Source organism: Mya arenaria, chromosome 11 (assembly GCF_026914265.1).
Source record: "Mya arenaria isolate MELC-2E11 chromosome 11, ASM2691426v1".
Classification (NCBI taxonomy): Eukaryota; Metazoa; Mollusca; class Bivalvia; order Myida; family Myidae; genus Mya; species Mya arenaria.
In genome coordinates, this window is record NC_069132.1 from 29319060 (window position 1) to 29338130 (window position 19071).

At 34.0% G+C, this 19071-nt stretch overlaps 1 protein-coding gene and 1 long non-coding RNA gene across 2 annotated transcripts; one reads left to right on the forward strand and one right to left on the reverse strand.

Moving 5' to 3' along the window:
• Positions 1-1445: 1445 nt before the first annotated feature.
• LOC128209491 (uncharacterized) lies at positions 1446-15221 on the reverse strand. Its single transcript, XM_052913537.1, has 5 exons — positions 15110-15221; positions 5433-5492; positions 4762-4947; positions 3665-3771; positions 1446-2076 (listed from the first exon to the last, which is right to left on the reverse strand). Exons 1-5 carry the CDS (start codon positions 15216-15218, stop codon positions 1771-1773), a joined length of 768 nt encoding a protein of 255 aa, XP_052769497.1. The 5' UTR covers positions 15219-15221; the 3' UTR covers positions 1446-1770.
• Positions 8155-14112, forward strand: LOC128209492 (uncharacterized). The gene is made up of 4 exons (XR_008257003.1): positions 8155-8222; positions 9211-9289; positions 11808-11848; positions 12228-14112. It is a non-coding gene; the product is annotated as an uncharacterized LOC128209492 (long non-coding RNA).
• Positions 15222-19071: the final 3850 nt, after the last annotated feature.

A 19071-nucleotide genomic window follows, 5' to 3' on the forward strand; every position in this document is an offset into this window, starting at 1 on the left:
TTCTCTCATTGTCATCAATCTATAATATACCAAGTTGTTATCTCAATCCCATCAGTAATCTCAATCCCATCAGTAATCTCAATCCCATCAGTAATCTCAATCCCATCAGTTATTATGAAGTTATTCTACGGACAAGAGTGTAACAGACGGAAGGAAGGATGGATGGATGGATGGAAAAAGCGGCAACTATAAGTAACAATAATAATAATACAATTATGCTCTCCTTTCAATGAGCATTAAACCAACCACTTCGGTTTTTCAAAAAAAATCCAAATATTTTAACATGCTTAACAGCTTAATGATATCTCACCGAAAAAAAAACTATTATCCTTTATACTTTCATCAATATCCTTCAATGAGTGAAGAAAAATTGAGGACAGTTAACTCAAGGTTTCGCAAATGGACCTAGTGTTTTTCAAACTGTTCTTAATATTTTCCAAAGTGTCATCAGCTGTTGTAGAAGACACAAATAACGTTTGTTCCAAGTCCTTGACCGAATATTGTAACCTTGACCTTGAACTGTGTGGTTCCCACATCTGTTGAGTACATAACCTTGATGTGGTGAACATTTGACCAAAGTTTCATTGACATCTATGCATATAGAGTAGATGCCAAATACAAAGCTCAAGCCATTGATCTAGTATAGCAAGTAAGCCACTATAGCAAGTAAGCCACTATAGCAAGTAAGCCACTATAGCAAGTAAGCCACTATAGCAAGTAAGCCACTATAGCAAGTAAGCCACTATAGCAAGTAAGCCACTATAGCAAGTAAGCCACTATAGCAAGTAAGCCACTATAGCAAGTAAGCCACTATAGCAAGTAAGCCACTATAGCAAGTAAGCCACTATAGCAAGTTAGCCACTATAGCAAGTAAGCCACTATAGCAAGTAAGCCACTATAGCAAGTAAGCCACTATAGCAAGTAAGCCACTATAGCAAGTAAGCCACTATAGCAAGTAAGCCACTATCATGAAGAGTCATTCTGTCAGTATCATAAGCTTCCTTGTATGCCATTATACACGAGCATATACAGCAATAATGAAAAAAGTGAATTGTAATTAAAATATTATTTTATTTTAGAAAACAACACAAAACATTTAAATTCAATTTAATACCGGCAGTTCCCTCAGTTCATTCAAACATACTGCTTTAAACAAAATACTTCCATGTTAAACATTACATGTATGTAACTGTATAATATCACAAGGTAATTTATCACATATATCTATCACATGTCTGAAAATCTGAAAACTGATGAAAATATCACAGTTTTTATATCACATTGTTAATTTGATGGATATCTACATAAATGGTTTTCTATACTTCAGAATATACTTATGATTATAAATTAAATTAGAAAGTAAAATGTATGGTAAATCTTTTTAAATATTGCCAACACAACATATTTAGCACTCTTTAAATAATTTTATCACAGTGTTAGGTTTGTATAAATCACTTGTTAACAATCAGCTTGTGAAAATTGAAACTAGTATGTACATATTTGAATACATCAAAATGCATTCCTATCTGTTTACTTCTGGATCTTTTGAGCTCGTCAGAAAGCAATAACTTTTTTAAATATCACAGTGTTGTCCACATGACTTATAGGCCACTGTTCTTATCATGAGTTTTAATAATTGGCTGATTTTTTTGGCATTTTTGATTCCCCACTGTTTCCCTATCCAGTGAAATACTTATTTATTTCTTACATAAGCCTCGACTCCACAACTTACCCTACTCAACATACACATCTGTAAATATGCCAATTTTTTTATCCAAACATTTTCTTCAGTCCCGTATTCATTTTAGCAAATGCAGAGTTCACATTTGAAGACAGAGATTTGAACACATTTTTCTCATCCGCTTTCCCGGAATGAATAGCAGCAGTGTCACGCTTCTGCCTGTCTAGTCCATTATTTACCAAAGTGTTCATTTGCTGGTTTTCTGTTGGCTCACAAAGGGCGCGATGGTGTTCGGGTCTCTTCCAACTGCCTGTGTCTGAGCAGGGTTGACTGATCCAGGATCCAGAGGATACGTCGAAAAGAATGCAGGTGTCATCAAATGGAATTTGTTTGTTCTGAAAAAAAAAGTTCAAACACTTTTGAAATGTCCAAGAGTATTTTATCAATTTATCATGTGCTATACACACACTGAATAAATTTTATTGAAAAAGAAAGATTGCCTTCACCCTTGTCTGGATAATGAACATCATCGCTGTACATGCTGCTGCCAAACAATGTCTGTTTAAATCAAGGGACATGACTCAACAATATTCAAGCTGGAGTTAACAGCCCATTTCACACTGGCTCTGTAAAACTTTGAAATTTGGGGTATTTCAATTCACACGGCAAATAATGACTATGTTGGCTTATCAAATGCTGGTAGAATTCCTGCTAGTGAACAAAAAGTTTTGAAAATCACAATCAGTTTAAATCAGGAAATCATGTAGAAATTATGATTAACTATGTTATAGTTCACACGTTCGCATAAAATCCTGATGAATAAGTGTGCATAGCGCAATTGCGTGGTAATAATGGGTACAACTTGGGACAAATAACAAATCCTACTGCCAGGTTCAATCAAATATGGGGACAACTACAACTGTTTTTTGTCTAGCTGGCTCAAATTTTGCATACATATCAAACTTATATAGTAATAGCCGGTATGAATCATCGCAAAAACAAACCTGGAATGTTAATGATAGGAATATTGAATATTTTTAAATCCTTTTTCGCTCAAAATGTGCCGAACAAATTTGCCATCCTGGACATTGTTGCAACAGTTCAACATCTCATTTTGCACTTTGTTTCAGCATTCTTTGTAAAAGAGTATATCCTAAACATATGCGGAAGTCGTTACAACCCCTAATCAAGCAATTTGTGCCTTTTTGTGGCCATAACTACACACACTCCAATCTCCATTACACAATTTTGTTTTTCATCACAGGTTCATAAAATTCAGAGTGAAATGGACTATTGACTTACTATATATATGGCCAAATGATTTTGTGTGCCAAATTTTCAATAAATATTATTTAATCATCTTTGGCCAGCTAATAAGTTTCTGTATGAATATAAGTATCTATCAGGTGTTTCCGGTACGGATAGAAAAATCCGACCCGAGAGCACACGTGTAAGCCGGTAACGAGGCTTGCCGAGTTACCGGCCACGCAGCATGCCCGAGGGTCAGATTTTTCTATCATTAGCACTTATGTACATTTCACCAAAAAGCGTGTGCGACATTGTTAACTGACATGAAATAAAGCGCAGTAATTTTAAATCACTATTGACGTCATTTAAATCACTATTGACGTCCAGAAGTTCCTCTTAAAATCACATTTTTACGATTATTCATTTTCAATTTTAATTAAAAGTATTGCATACTTATATTTTTTATTGAGCTTTATTGAAATTGTATAATATTACTTTTTATAAACCATGCAATAAAAGAAATAAGAAGTGGCGCGTTGTTGCGCATGACTCATCTTACATGGGGGGTGTAAGATGAGTTTTTCCAGCACCGGTCACATGACCGGAAACACATGTATGTCCGGTATGCAAGAAAACACTATACCAAACAAGACACCAAGGGTATGGTACTACAGTTGTGCCTTTGTTTAAATATAACAATCATAGGGGTTACCACTCCATTTTTCGTCTCTGTACCTCAAATTTATTGAAGTCTACTGGCTTCTGGCTGATTCTCCAGACTTTCACTCCATCCAGGCTGGCGATGTCGGACAGCCAAATCTTCTCCTTGTTGAAGTGGTTCCCTGAAACAGAATGAACATCTTCTGTATTATTATGTCAACCTTCACCATATCCATTCATACAAAGCTATTAGTCTAGACCAGTACTATGAACTGTCTTTGAACTGAAACATGACAATGAGTTTGTTTTTGGTTTTATTATATGACCTTTAAATAAAACTTCTGACCAGTCCACAGCACAATCGTCGACACAAATTATATACCATATTCACATGTTTTTCCGATTTTCCCTATCAAATATCACAGTGACACTACTAAAATGGAACAGCATGTTATTTTCTCTTAATCATTGCAAAACAGAATCAGCAGAAAATTGCATTTTAACTGTAATCTAGAATTATCTCAAGAAATAAGTAAGTTTCATTTCGGACATGGAAAAAATAAAACGTTGAACAATATCCAAAATATTTTCATTATTAAGGCAGCAAAATGTGTCTCCTGTGATCAACCATGTTCTTGGACTGATAACAAGCGTTTGCCATTTAGAAGATATTGAGTGTTCATTGTGGCAAAACGAAGCAGATGGTCGCCTGATGGTTGTGAACTTGTCACTTTTATTGGGGTGTCATCAACCGACAATAGATTGGTCAGTCGAACATCGTATATTCGGTGAATATTACCGATTCTCTCTTGAGTCTTTCTGAATTTCTTATAGCCCCACTTGTAAGACGGGCCTCCAACTTTCAGGTTTAAATTGAGAACCCAATTTTCCCATCTTATAAGCAGGGAAATTTTATGATGTCCACTGACAGTATTGACATTTTGTTTCCTATTGACAAACCGTCTCAGTAATACAGATCAGGAATGATCGCAATAGGCCAAGGACCAGACACCTAAATAACAAAACGATGTTGTATTTAATTTTTGATTTTTAACCTTTATGCCTAAAATAAGATTAGAGTCTGGGAGGAAAAAATAGGTTCGGTCGGGTTACGGGAAACAGTTGTTTTTTTGTGGCCTAATCAATGAGAAAAAAATGTAAAATGTCCTCACTCTGCAAGAAGGTTTGTACAGCCGACTGTTTCCCCGAAGTTTCAATGGCCACGAGGTTTCCGCCATGTTTGTTACAGTAATGCTGAGCCGAGGTTGACTTCATTAGCTCTGTCGAGGTCAGGAAGCAGAATTTCCCTTCTGTGGAGGCAGTGTAAATTTGTGGGCAGGAAGGTTGGGTCTTCGTAGCTAAATAAAATCAAAGAGAACTGAGAAAAGCAAGCTGAAATTGCCAACCTTTCTCCATTTTTCTGAGTCAATCAAGATGAACAACTTGATAAATTAACCAGAGTTATGGACCTATTGTTGCATACGAAATTCATGTTAACATCTTAAATAGCATATTACACAAATGCCAAAGTTCAAGTTTTAGCATGATGAAGCAAATTCCAAGGTTATCCGATACAATTCCTAGACAATTTACTTTGAATAGCAGACACCTAAAAGTGGTATATTTTTACTTTTGCACTGTGTTCTAAGAATTATTGTTATAGGCTTTGTCCTCTTATCAATTCTGTGCATAGAATACTTTTCTTTGATTACTTTACACAACATATTTCAAAGGACAATAAATGCTCATATGTCCATTTCATCTATACTTCAATGAATATAAGTTTGTGAAATTCTCTTCGTTGGAACACCAGTAATAACCAGTAATTTTTCAAAATACTTACCACGTTTCATATTCAAGTCTTCCATTTGTTCCGGAAACTGTATAGAACGCTTCTTTCGACCTGGTATTAAAAAACATCAAAGTTTATATTGTAATAATTTGATAAAATAAGGCCATTATCAACTTTTTAATAAAGTGTTCCTGATGGATAAAATCCTTCACTTTTTTTCTAATTCCGAAAATACTCTTGTATAGAAATTGTGATATTATTTTATAAAAATGTAAACTGAACTCCTAGTTTCAACTCTTCTAGCAGTTTAAAAACTAAAAGGGATAACTGTTTTAATGAAGAAATTAAATATATTTAATATGATGGAAATTGACCATTTCTGAAGTGACAATTCACTGGGACGATAACTTTAAACCTAATAAAGGATGCGAAAAATTTATGTTTCTATACTAATCAGTGATCCCTTGTTTTTCCGTGAATTTAAAGTAATTTTGTGTTCAGACGGACACATCATCAATTTACTAATCATATGATAAATCTAAAATTTAAAAGCAATGATTTTCTAACATGTCCCTAATTAAACCTGTCATTAAGGCCAGTATACCAAGCATACCCTATTCAAAGCTACAAAAAATCCACCAATTATTGACTTGGAATTTTTAGGGCAGGTGGAAGAAAGGCCACTCTGTCAGAAGGTTTACTTCACATACATACAGAAATTCATTTTATGAACTCCCCACCCCACGTTAAATTGAGACGTGCCCTAACTTTTTTCTTTCAGTAAATACCACATGTCCAACACAAATGACGAAACATCATTGGTCAAGCACTTGTCACCTCACATTTTTCCACATTGGGTCACTATTCTTTACATTGTACCAAAATGGTGTCTTTTTTCAGATTCTGATGAATGAAACATTTCCAACAGGTGTTGGCTTCTTGATAAATGTAAACAGGTTTTCGACATGATTATGATAGACATTATAAGGTTAGTAGGTGACCCGATATGAGGTCAACAGGGCGAAGGAATCCATATTCAGCGACCTGATATGGGATGGACCAGCGCTCAGAGTTTTCACCAGGCCTTTATTGATTGTCGTGCTAAACGTGCCTAGTCCGCAAGCAAGGCAAATTACCGACAGTTGCGTTAATAAAGCCAACATGCTTTAATCCGAACAGCTACAACCCTTATCAAAACAATCATCAATTTTGACAATACATGTTTTGGCTACGATTGCAATGGTTCACTTGACAGCCAGAAGGTGACGAAGTAGTATTACGATATTTATTACAGGATAGACAACAGCCAAAAGGCATGTCAGTGAGGATCGGCGTTCCCGTTTTCCCCAACTCTTCTTAAAATTTATCACAAGGGAAAGGTAAGAAAAACACCACCGTCATAATTGGCCACAAAATCCTTATAAATTGCCTATGATTGGAATGTTAACAGTAAGTGTGAATTGATTTGTGTAACATCAATTGTGTTTTGTATTATTTAAGTTATTGATCCAGAGTCTGTTTTGTTAGTGTCCTTTTGTGAACCAATTATTAAATTGTAATTGAGGAGAATGGATTAAGATTATAAGCATCTATCATGTGTTCCGGTACGGATAAAAAAAATCCAACCCGAAGGCATGTGCGTAAGCTGGTAACAAGGCTTGCTGAGTAACCGGCCACGCAGCGTGCGCGAGGGTCAGATTTTTCGATCCGGACCGGAAAAACATGATGGATATTTTTTCTTGCATATCTAAATTTATCAATTTGTGGAAAAATGACTTTAAAAAAAGCACTTTTGTAAAATTACACTAAAAAGCGCGTGCAACGTTGTTTACCGACGTCATAGATACTTGTTACATCTTACATTTAAAAGTTATTCTTTCTGGGCCCATTTGAGAACGTCATCGGACCAAAAAAAATTCAATGTTTTATACATAAACTAAAAATCAAGAACTTGAGTACTATAAGTTTCTTTAATCAAAAACATAAACAAACAATTTTAATTATTCACACTTAACCAATTTTACTTAAAATTATGCCAGTTTGTTATTTTGTCAACAAAGTAATTTAGGGAAATTATGCCTCAAAATGCCATGAATAATTTCGCACCTACAGCTCAATCTGCAGTTTGATATAAAAAACAAGAAAATGTGTGAATTTCGACCACAGGGACTGAAATATGACTGGACTTAGTGAAAAAGTCCAGATAGAAAAATCAACATAAAAAAATTATGCTGAATATATTTATAGAGAAAAAGAAGGAAAAATTTCGGAACCAAGGGTAGCAATAACAGTGTGACGACGTATTTTACACTTCCCTATTCTGCACAATGCTAATACCAACCCTTTCTCAAATGGATATTACTCCAGCAAATATTTATGCTTAATGCCGAAAATGGTACCAAAATAATCATGAATAATTTATCTATCAACTGAAGTACGGCTTTTATTTAATTCGTTGATACAAAATAAATCGAGCAAAAAGTTTCACAAACATTTTTTGTAATATGTCGTTTTTCCGCCGATCTTGGGACGTTTGGACTGACATATAATACTTCCGATTTCGAATATTTGAAGAATTGTTTTGATTGTCAGTGACTTGACAAGGATACATTGACGTCTCCTGCATCGGTGAGTATAGCTTTTATGAATTATTATGTAGTTTTTCTGCATTTATTTTTACAAAAACTAAAACAGGGGATAATATCTGAAAATTCATTTACACAGTGATACTATCCATTGCAACCTAGCCGAGAGTATCCAATTATGAACCAGGAAGTAATTTTTTGTTTACTTAAAATGCCAACCTTTGTAAATAGGAATTTATTTTGAGTAAACATTGAGGTAGGTTTATGCATAATGATATCATTGTTTTATTATATTTAGATTGCTATTTATTAGGTGTTTCTAATTCTTTTGCATGAAAATTGTTCAAATGTTTAATGATTCAAATAAATAAAACATTTTCAGACATTTGAAAATGTTTTTATTTTGGAGATTGTGATCGGTTTTAATGAAATCAACAGACAGGGTTCTTTAGGGATCTGGTCACTTTCGGTTTTAAAACAAGTAAATAAACTAATGGAGAATTGGCGGTTATTTTTTATTAAAGCCATTCTAAATTATTTATTAGAAATCTGTCAATCTGAAGTTTGTTATCATTTATGAGCATGTTTCTGCCAATGGGATTGCCCGACAAATCCATATTTAATAACTTAAGAGAGCTCGACAACCAAAAATCAATTAGTTAAATTACAGCTCAAAGTTTCCATTAAGTGTTTTATTGGTTAATAAGAAAAATACAGGCTGGCTTATATATAGGCATTTCACAATTGAAACTATTTCAGAAAGTAAGCATTTTTTAATCTTCTAAACAGTTAATTGTGGATGCCTACCAATTTCAAGTGTTTATAGATCATACATTATCACTAAGTAACTAATACTTTAATAATGATGGGAAAGTGTCAAATTTCAGCATATCAATGTTTTAAGGTGTAAATTTCAGGAAACATTTTTATGTTCTGTATACTTCGATTATAAAATCACTCTCTGTAAAATTAATTCAACTTTTCAAAGATTAGTACTCTTTAAATTTATTGGAATTCCAGTTATTAAAGGATTTTGATTGCTGTCATTAATTTTCAACTCAATGTTGTGATTATTCATTTGAAATGATTTTTAACTACACATTCCATGAATGGCTGTTCTTACTTTTTTAACTGAATCTTGTGAGTATTTTAACACATTAGTAAGTTTGCCAATTCATGGATGGTCAGTTTTGTCATTTATTGGTCTTTTTTCCATTTTTTATTTAACCTTTTCTTCCTTTCAGTGAGATATAAAGCCAGTGAATACATCCATGCCACTCAATTTCAGCCACTCAGAATGATTGGAAGAATTGCAGAACTGAGGTAATAAAGATGCATATTTACTTTAGTGTGGCAATTTTAAAAGTACAGCATATTAATAAAAACATAGTTAATTACTCAAAGTAAGTTTTTGCTTTACTTATTGGTATTCTATGCACAGATGGTGTCATCTTTATGAAATTTGTATAATCAAGTAAGCCTCTTAGTATAGAAGCTGAACTGTTTACTTTACTTCTTGCCACTCTTATCCTTCCCAGTTTTGTAGAAATAGTATGATTATGAATACATTTAGTGACCAAGTACTAAAGAAACCCAAACTATTACATAAGTAAATACTTGAGAGACCTCAACCATTACATTAGGGACCCAAACTATTATCAAAGAGTTACCCTAACTATTATGCAAGGGACCCCAACTATTATGTAAGTTACCCCAACTATTATGTAAGTTACCCCAACTAGTATGTAAGTTACCCTAACTATTATGTAAGTTACCCCAACTAGTATGTAAGTTACCCCAACTAGTATGTAAGTTACCCCAACTAGTATGTAACTTACCCCAACTATTATGTAAGTTACCCCAACTAGTATGTAAGTTACCCCAACTATTATGTAAGTTACCCCAACTATTATGTAAGTTACCCTAACTAGTATGTAAGTTACCCCAACTATTATGTAAGTTACCCTAACTATTATGTAAGTTACCCCAACTAGTATGTAAGTTACCCCAACTATTATGTAAGTTACCCCAACTAGTATGTAAGTTACCCCAACTATTATGTAAGTTACCCCAACTATTATGTAAGTTACCCCAACTAGTATGTAAGTTACCCCAACTATTATGTAAGTTACCCCAACTAGTATGTAAGTTACCCCAACTAGTATGTAAGTTACCCCAACTAGTATGTAAGTTACCTCAACTAGTATGTAAGTTACCCCAACTAGTATGTAAGTTACCCCAACTAGTATGTAAGTTACCCCAACTAGTATGTAAGTTACCCCAACTAGTATGTAAGTTACCCCAACTAGTATGTAAGTTACCCCAACTAGTATGTAAGTTACCCCAACTAGTATGTAAGTTACCCCAACTAGTATGTAAGTTACCCCAACTAGTATGTAAGTTACCCCAACTAGTATGTAAGTTACCCCAACTAGTATGTAAGTTACCCCAACTAGTATGTAAGTTACCTCAACTAGTATGTAAGTTACCCCAACTAGTATGTAAGTTACCTCAACTAGTATGTAAGTTACCCCAACTAGTATGTAAGTTACCTCAACTAGTATGTAAGTTACCCCAACTATTATGTAAGTTACCCCAACTAGTATGTAAGTTACCTCAACTAGTATGTAAGTTACCCCAACTAGTATGTAAGTTACCTCAACTAGTATGTAAGTTACCCCAACTAGTATGTAAGTTACCCCAACTAGTATGTAAGTTACCCCAACTAGTATGTAAGTTACCCCAACTATTATGTAAGTTACCCCAACTAGTATGTAAGTTACCCCAACTATTATGTAAGTTACCCCAACTAGTATGTAAGTTACCCCAACTATTATGTAAGTTACCCCAACTAGTATGTAAGTTACCCCAACTATTATGTAAGTTACCTCAACTAGTATATAAGTTACCCCAACTATTATGTAAGTTACCCCAACTATTATGTAAGTTACCCCAACTAGTATGTAAGTTACCCCAACTAGTATGTAAGTTACCCCAACTAGTATGTAAGTTACCCCAACTAGTATGTAAGTTACCCCAACTAGTATGTAAGTTACCCCAACTAGTATGTAAGTTACCCCAACTAGTATGTAAGTTACCCCAACTATTATGTAAGTTACATCAAGAAACTCTTGAGAGAACTTTTTGATCAGCTGACTTTGGGTCTGTTATGCAATTGGTAGAGAAGATATTGGTATAAAGAAGCAGGCAAAGTAGCTCAGGATCTCTGTCAGGAGCTCTCGGTTGATCTCTCTCTCTCTTTTGGCTTTATTTTTCTTAAGGAACTTTAAGACTTAGGTCACTGAAATATCTGAAATTCTAAGACGCTCTAAAATAACTATAAATTCTAAATTAAACGCTTTGGTGTGTGTTTGTGAAAATAAAGTGTTAGTGTGTTTGTGAAAATAAAGTGATAGAAACGTTTATATTCTTCTTTATTGTTCCAAGTATTATCTTGGATGGTGGCAGCGATTGATTAAGTAATTAATAAAAAGGAAACACAAGCCCGAGAAAGGGAAGATCAGGGACAATAGAGAGTAATTCTCATGAACATGCCATTTGCTTAATCTTCTTTGAATATATACCTTCTTGTAAATTATTGAGAACTCTATATTTACTGTGATATAAATTTTGTATGATGACACATTTTATTATTTGTAAAATAAATGCTTTTAATTTGACATTTTGTTTTGAGCTGTGAATTTGAATCGATTCTTAAATTGATTCTGATGAATACAAAACTGTGATTAGACAGCAAACCTCATTACATATATATATACATATAGTAGTCCCTCTCTGAATAATACATAATTATCTTTAATATGTTTCTTTTTACTTTCAGTTTCACTCTCGCTTGACTGATGCAGATTCAGAAACCTAATTGTATGTACTTTTTTTGTCAAATTGTATTTTTTTGCTCTATTAAAAATATAATGTGGACCTTTTTGAGGAATAAGTTGGAAAGGAAAAATAAATTATTATAAAGAAAATGTAATTTGCCATGTACAAAAAGTGGACAAAAATGTTGAACAGAATGAAGTTTTAAATTAGAAAATCCTTACTTCTCTCTGTATTTATGTCAACTTTATCATGATAATATTTGGAAACATAATGTATTCCCATAATTTATTGTGTTAAAACCTTTTTACACTGTATGTATACATCTGTATATGTATGTTGCCATAATTATACACTGAATGCATGTAGTGTCTTTTGTGTACATGTGTATTAAAATCAACACATTCCTTCGTTATATTTTCAGGCTCATGATGGTTTCTGAGAAAAAATCAGCTTGGTGTAATTTGACAGTATTTTTCAGTATTTGACAGTGGTTCTATCATGCAACAGTCATACTATGAAGTGTCTCACAGAATTCCTGCAATATCCAAGATTACAGTGTAGAGCAAAGAGGATTAATCTTTGCAATTAGAAGTAACTGCACTTCCAAATACAGCACGAACAGTTCCTTCGTTTTTGAGTGATTAAAGAGTGAAAATATTTCCATTTTAAATGTTGTCTTTTTATGTGTAAAACTTCACATGTAATGCATGTTTACAAATACATATATGGACATTTTGATTCCAATTCTATATGCACATTTTGATTCAAATAATTAACCACAAGTATTTAAAATTTGGTGTGAAGCAGAAATGTTGTCCTTTTGATTGTTTCTAAACAATAAGTGGTATTATTCGTGTTTATAGTTACCATGTCAATTTAAAAAAAATTTTTTTTAAACAGTTGCCATGGTAACCATAGTCTAGTGTTCTTAGGAAACTGTCATTGTTGTCTACAAATCTTAGTATTTTCAATGTGATACTTTTTGAACATGTCGGCTTCAGTCAATAAAATGTTCCTGTTATTTTCTATGCATTTGGTCATACTGGGTATACAATTGTATTTATTATTTAACCTTGAAAATTGCTGACAATGTCATACTTATATTAAAATATTCAGAATTGCTAGATGGGTATAAGTTCACTTTTTTACAATTGTCAGGCAAATCAATGCAAGATATAGTTACATAATTCTCTTTTTTAACAAAAAGCGAGGTTTCCTAGCATTTTTTTGTATTTTTATTGAAAGGTTACCATGGAAACTAATTTTTTGTTTGCCTTTAATCTTCCTATTTATAATTCTATTAATTGTAAAAGCGTAACAGTCCATCAGTGAATGGAAGAATTTAAATGTTCTTTGACTTTTACCTTATTGCTAGCTCATTCTTCAAAATATACGGCATTTTTAAAATTTCTTAAAAATAAACATTTTTTCTTCATTTTTTGAACGTGAATATAAGTATCTATCATGTGTTTCCAGTACGGATAGAAAAAAATCCAACCCAAAGGCACGCACCTAAGCCAGTAAAGAGGCTTGCCGAGTTACCTGTCACGCAGCGTGCCCGAGGGTCGGAATTTTCGATCAGCACCGGAAAAACATGATCGATATAATTATTTTCTTGCATACCTAAAATTATGAATTTGTGGAAAAATTGACGTACAAAACGCACTATTGTACATTTTACCAAAAAGCGAGTGCGACGTTATGTACTGACATCATAAAGCGCAGTAATTTTAAATCACTATCGAGGTCAAATAGTTCCTATAAAATTCACGCTTTTACGATTATTTATTTTCAATTTCAATTAAAAGTATTATAATCTTATATTTTTGATTCCGCTTTATTGAAATTGCAAAATATACTTATCATAAACCATACAATAAAAGAAAAAAGAAGAGGCGCGTTGTTGCGCGTGACTCATCTTACATGGGGGGTGAAAGATTAGTTTTTCCAGCACCGGTCACATGACCGGAAACACACGTCTGGTATGCAATAATTTGCTTAAACATTGTTTAAGCTCTGAAATTTAGAAATGTGTATTAAATTTATAGAAAAAAAAACAAAATGTGTTGTTTTACATTATTTATTTCATTTAAATTTCGAGGTTTTGAATTTGACCTATTTTGGCAGAAAAATGGATAAAAATGTAAAATTAAAAGGGCCATAATTCTGTCAAAAATTGATGGATATTTAAAAGATATGCATATTTGAGTTTGTAATGACGTAACCTTTAAAATGATATATCACCTGACTATACCGCATGAAATTATTTTTTTAAGTTGTTTTTGCTACCAAGGGAAAAAGTTTGACACGACGGGAAAATGGAGATATCAGAGATTGTCATAGCAAGTTGCTTGTTATATCAAAAATAAACAAATACAAACAAAAAAAAGTGTTTTCGCAGATATTTTTTAAGGGTTAATTCCAATTTAATGCAACAGAACTGTACTTTTCTTTAAAATGCAGGAAATTCATGCAAGCGTGTATTCACAAACTTACAATGATGTTATATCTGGGTCACAGTGAAAGGTGGATTTTCATTGGTTGAACCATATTTTTAATCCAATCAGAGAGCATGTAACAAATTAAGAGTTCTTCACATTGTGTTAAAATCATGTGTCATCAGTTGACAGCAAATTATTCGGTGCAGAAGGGGATTAAAATAACTAATAGACAATGCCGTTCTTTGTCATGCCTTCATTGCCAATATCGGAAAATGACAGAACTGAGAAGTGAAACTAAAAGTAGACAACGTGGTGAAATGAACAAGTCTTCATTTATTTATAATGATTGTGTATAAAATTGTTGATGAATGACAAAACGAAAGAAATTGATGAAATTTTACAAAAAATATTCAATTGCTTTTGATCAGTTGCAGTCTGAAATATGGCATGTATGTTATATAGTATCCTGGTCCCGATTCCTCAGTAATTTTGATGCATTGATGAGAATTGTATGCATCATCAAGTGGACAGATCTCTGAGCTTTTAAATCAAACAATTGACTATTTCAAAGAGGTAAAACAAGGGCTTAAGCAATGTAAGATGCTAACAGAGTCAGTGAATATTATGTTGAAAATACCAATGCCATTCATTTTAATATAATATATATAAATTTTATCCTTCGTAATTATTCATGAAGAATTTCCCAATTTGGCCAAAATTGACGCGAAAATTCCCAATCTCTCAAATCGGTTCACCTACTAACCCTGTAATTTTCAATCTAGGTTTTCATGTTATTTTTTGTTGTTGTTGGTTTTATTTGAAATCACTTTTTATTTGTCTGAAAGAAGGCTACCATACTTACCATTTCTCCTTCCACGTCTTCTACGGTTCCTTCTCCTTCTCATTGCAAGTCTTCTACGGTTCCTTCTTCTCATTGCAATTCTTCTACGATGCATTCTTATACGGTGCATTCTCCTTCTCATTGCAATTCTTCTACGGTGCATTCTTATACGGTGCATTCTTCTACGATGCATTCTTATACGGTGCATTCTCCTTCTCATTGCAATTCTTCTACGATGCATTCTTATACGGTGCATTCTCCTTCTCATTGCAATTCTTCTACGGTGCATTCTTATACGATGCCTTCTTCTTCTCATTGCAATTCTTCTACGGTGCATTCTTATACGATGCCTTCTTCTTCTCAGTGCAATTTTTCTACGATTCTTTCCTCCCCTTACTACAGGTCTTCTACGGTTCTTTCTTCTTACTAATCCCTGTCTTTTACGGTTCTTTCTTCTTTGCATTGCAATTCTTCTACGGTTCATTCTTATACGGTGCCTTCTCCTTCTCATCGCAATTCTTCTACGGTGCATTCTTATACGGTGCATTCTTATACGATGCCTTCTTCTTCTCATTGCAATTTTTCTTCTTCTCATCATTGCAATTCTTCTACGTTTCATTCTTATACGGTGCATTCTTATACGATGCATTCTTATACGGTGCATTCTTATACGATGCCTTCTTCTCAGTGCAATTTTTCTACGATTCTTTCCTCCCCTTACTACAGGTCTTCTACGGTTCTTTTTTCTTACTAATCCCTGTCTTTTACGGTTCTTTCTTCTTTGCATTGCAATTCTTCTACGGTTCATTCTTATACGGTGCCTTCTCCTTCTCATCGCAATTCTTCTACGGTGCATTCTTATACGGTGCATTCTTATACGGTGCATTCTTATACGATGCCTTCTTCTTCTCAGTGCAATTTTTCTACGGTTCATTCTTATACGGTGCATTCTTATACGATGCCTTCTTCTTCTCATTGCAATTTTTCTACGGTTCATTCCTCCCCTTACTACAGGTCTTCTACGGTTCTTTCTTCTTACTTTTCCCTGTCTTTTACGGTTCTTTCTTCTTTGCATTGCAATTCTTCTACGGTTCATTCTTATACGGTGCCTTCTCCTTCTCATCGCAATTCTTCTACGGTTCATTCTTATACGGTGCATTCTTATACGATGCCTTCTTCTTCTCATTGCAATTTTTCTACGGTTCATTCTTATACGGTGCATTCTTATACGATGCCTTCTTCTTCTCATTGCAATTTTTCTTCTTCTCATCATTGCAATTTTTCTACGGTGCATTCTTATACGGTGCATTCTTATACGGTGCATTCTTATACGATGCCTTCTTCTTCTCATTGCAATTTTTCTACGGTGCATTCTTATACGGTGCATTCTTATACGGTGCATTCTTATACGATGCCTTCTTCTTCTCATTGCAATTTTTCTACGGTTCATTCTTATACGGTGCATTCTTATACGGTGCATTCTTATACGATGCCTTCTTCTTCTCATTGCAATTTTTCTACGATTCTTTCCTCCCCTTACTACAGGTCTTCTACGGTTCTTTTTTCTTACTAATCCCTGTCTTTTACGGTTCTTTCTTCTTTGCATTGCAATTCTTCTACGGTTCATTCTTATACGTTTCATTCTCCTTCTCATTGCAATTTTTTTACGGTTCATTCTTATACGGTGCATTCTCCTTCTCATCGCAATTCTTCTACGGTGCATTCTTATACGGTGCATTCTTATACGATGCCTTCTTCTTCTCATTGCAATTTTTCTTCTTTTCATCATTGCAATTCTTCTACGGTTCATTCTTATACGGTGCATTCTTCTACGGTGCATTCTTATACGGTGCATTCTTATACGGTGCATTCTTATATGATGCCTTCTTCTTCTCATTGCAATTTTTCTTCTTCTCATCATTGCAATTCTTCTACGTTTCATTCTTATACGGTGCATTCTTATACGATGCATTCTTATACGGTGCATTCTTATACGGTGCATTCTTATACGGTGCATTCTTATACGATGCCTTCTTCTTCTCAGTGCAATTTTTCTACGATTCTTTCCTCCCCTTACTACAGGTCTTCTACGGTTCTTTTTTCTTACTAATCCCTGTCTTTTACGGTTCTTTCTTCTTTGCATTGCAATTCTTCTACGGTTCATTCTTATACGGTTCATTCTCCTTCTCATTGCAATTTTTTTACGGTTCATTCTTATACGGTGCATTCTCCTTCTCAGCGCAATTTTTCTACGGTGCATTCTTATACGGTTCATTCTTATACGATGCCTTCTTCTTCTCATTGCAATTTTTCTACGGTGCATTCTTATACGGTGCATTCTTATACGATGCCTCCTTCTTCTTATAGCAATTCTTCTACGGTGCATTCTTATACGGTGCATTCTTATACGATGCCTTCTTCTTCTCATTGCAATTTTTCTACGGTGCATTCTTATACGGTGCATTCTTATACGATGTCTTCTTCTCATTGCAATTTTTCTTCTTCTCATCATTGCAATTCTTTTACGTTTCATTCTTATACGGTGCATTCTTATACGATGCATTCTTATACGGTGCATTCTTATACGATGCTTTCTTCTTCTCATTGCAATTTTTCTACGATTCTTTCCTCCCCTTACTACAGGTCTTCTACGGTTCTTTTTTCTTACTAATCCCTGTCTTTTACGGTTCTTTCTTCTTTGCATTGCAATTCGTCTACGGTTCATTCTTATACGATGCATTCTTATACGATGCCTTCTTCTTCTCATTGCAATTTTTCTTCTTCTCATCATTGCAATTCTTCTACGGTTCATTCTTATACGGTTCATTCTTATACGGTGCATTCTTCTACGGTGCATTCTTATACGGTGCATTCTTATACGGTGCATTCTTATACGGTGCATTCTTATACGGTGCATTCTTCTACGGTTCATTCTTATACGGTGCATTCTTATACGGTGCATTCTTATACGGTGCATTCTTATACGATGCCTTCTTCTTCTCATTGCAATTTTTCTTCTTCTCATCATTGCAATTCTTCTACGTTTCATTCTTATACGGTGCATTCTTATACGATGCATTCTTCTACGTTTCATTCTTATACGGTGCATTCTTCTACGGTGCATTCTTATACGGTGCATTCTTATACGGTGCATTCTTATACGGTGCATTCTTCTACGGTGCATTCTTAGACGGTGCATTCTTATACGATGCAATCTTCTTCTCATTGCAATTTTTCTACGGTTCATTCTTAGACGGTGCATTCTTATACGATGCAATCTTCTTCTCATTGCAATTTGTCTATGGCTCATTCTTTTATGGTGCATCTTTCTAGGTTTTCTTCTTCTGATTGCAATGATTCCCTTACCAAATATTTTCTTATACCAGTGGTTTGACTTCATTTTATGAAGGAGTCTTTTCATTGTCTTCATTTCCTTATAATGTAACTGAAAAAGGTACAAGAATTTGTAAAGATTGATTATTATTTTGATCAGGTATTGTTTTATGTACCCCCCCCCCCCCGACTTTAAGGTGATCGGCTTATAAGACAACCCCCTAATTTTGCCTATGAAATCTAATGTTTATGTCTAGATTCGTTAATACAAGGGGTCAATTTTCAAAGCAAACCCAGCACTTGATTTTCTCCAATTCTGTGATATTGTTTAAGCTTAACAGTTAACTCTCAACTAAATTTGTTCATTTCCTTGAAGAAAATCGATGATACAGTGGCATACTGTTATCCTCCTAATGTGGAGGTAGGTTAGAACAAGGTTACGTGGTTAAGGATTTATTTAAGGAGGCACTTTTACTCCCAAACAAGATTTACCACAATTAATAATATTTTAATATTCCAAAAAGGATGAATGAATGTCGAAAACAATGGTTCTTATGAAGGATACCTAGTTCAATTGAAAAGAAATCAGCATAAAACAAGGTAATTCTACCTAATGAGACTATAGTAGACTACAGTTAACCTTTTAGCAT

Excerpts from the sequence above, each read along its gene's own strand:
- LOC128209491 (XM_052913537.1), bottom strand. The coding sequence starts at position 15,218 with ATGCACCGTATAAGAATGCATCGTAGAAGAATTGCAATGAGAAGAAGG. Across the intron at positions 5,493-15,109 it reads AAGACGTGGAAGGAGAAATG|GTCGAAAGAAGCGTTCTATA; the intron begins GTAAGTATGGTA and ends TTTTAATACCAG. Across the intron at positions 3,772-4,761 it reads TGTACAAACCTTCTTGCAGA|GGAACCACTTCAACAAGGAG; the intron begins GTGAGGACATTT and ends ATTCTGTTTCAG.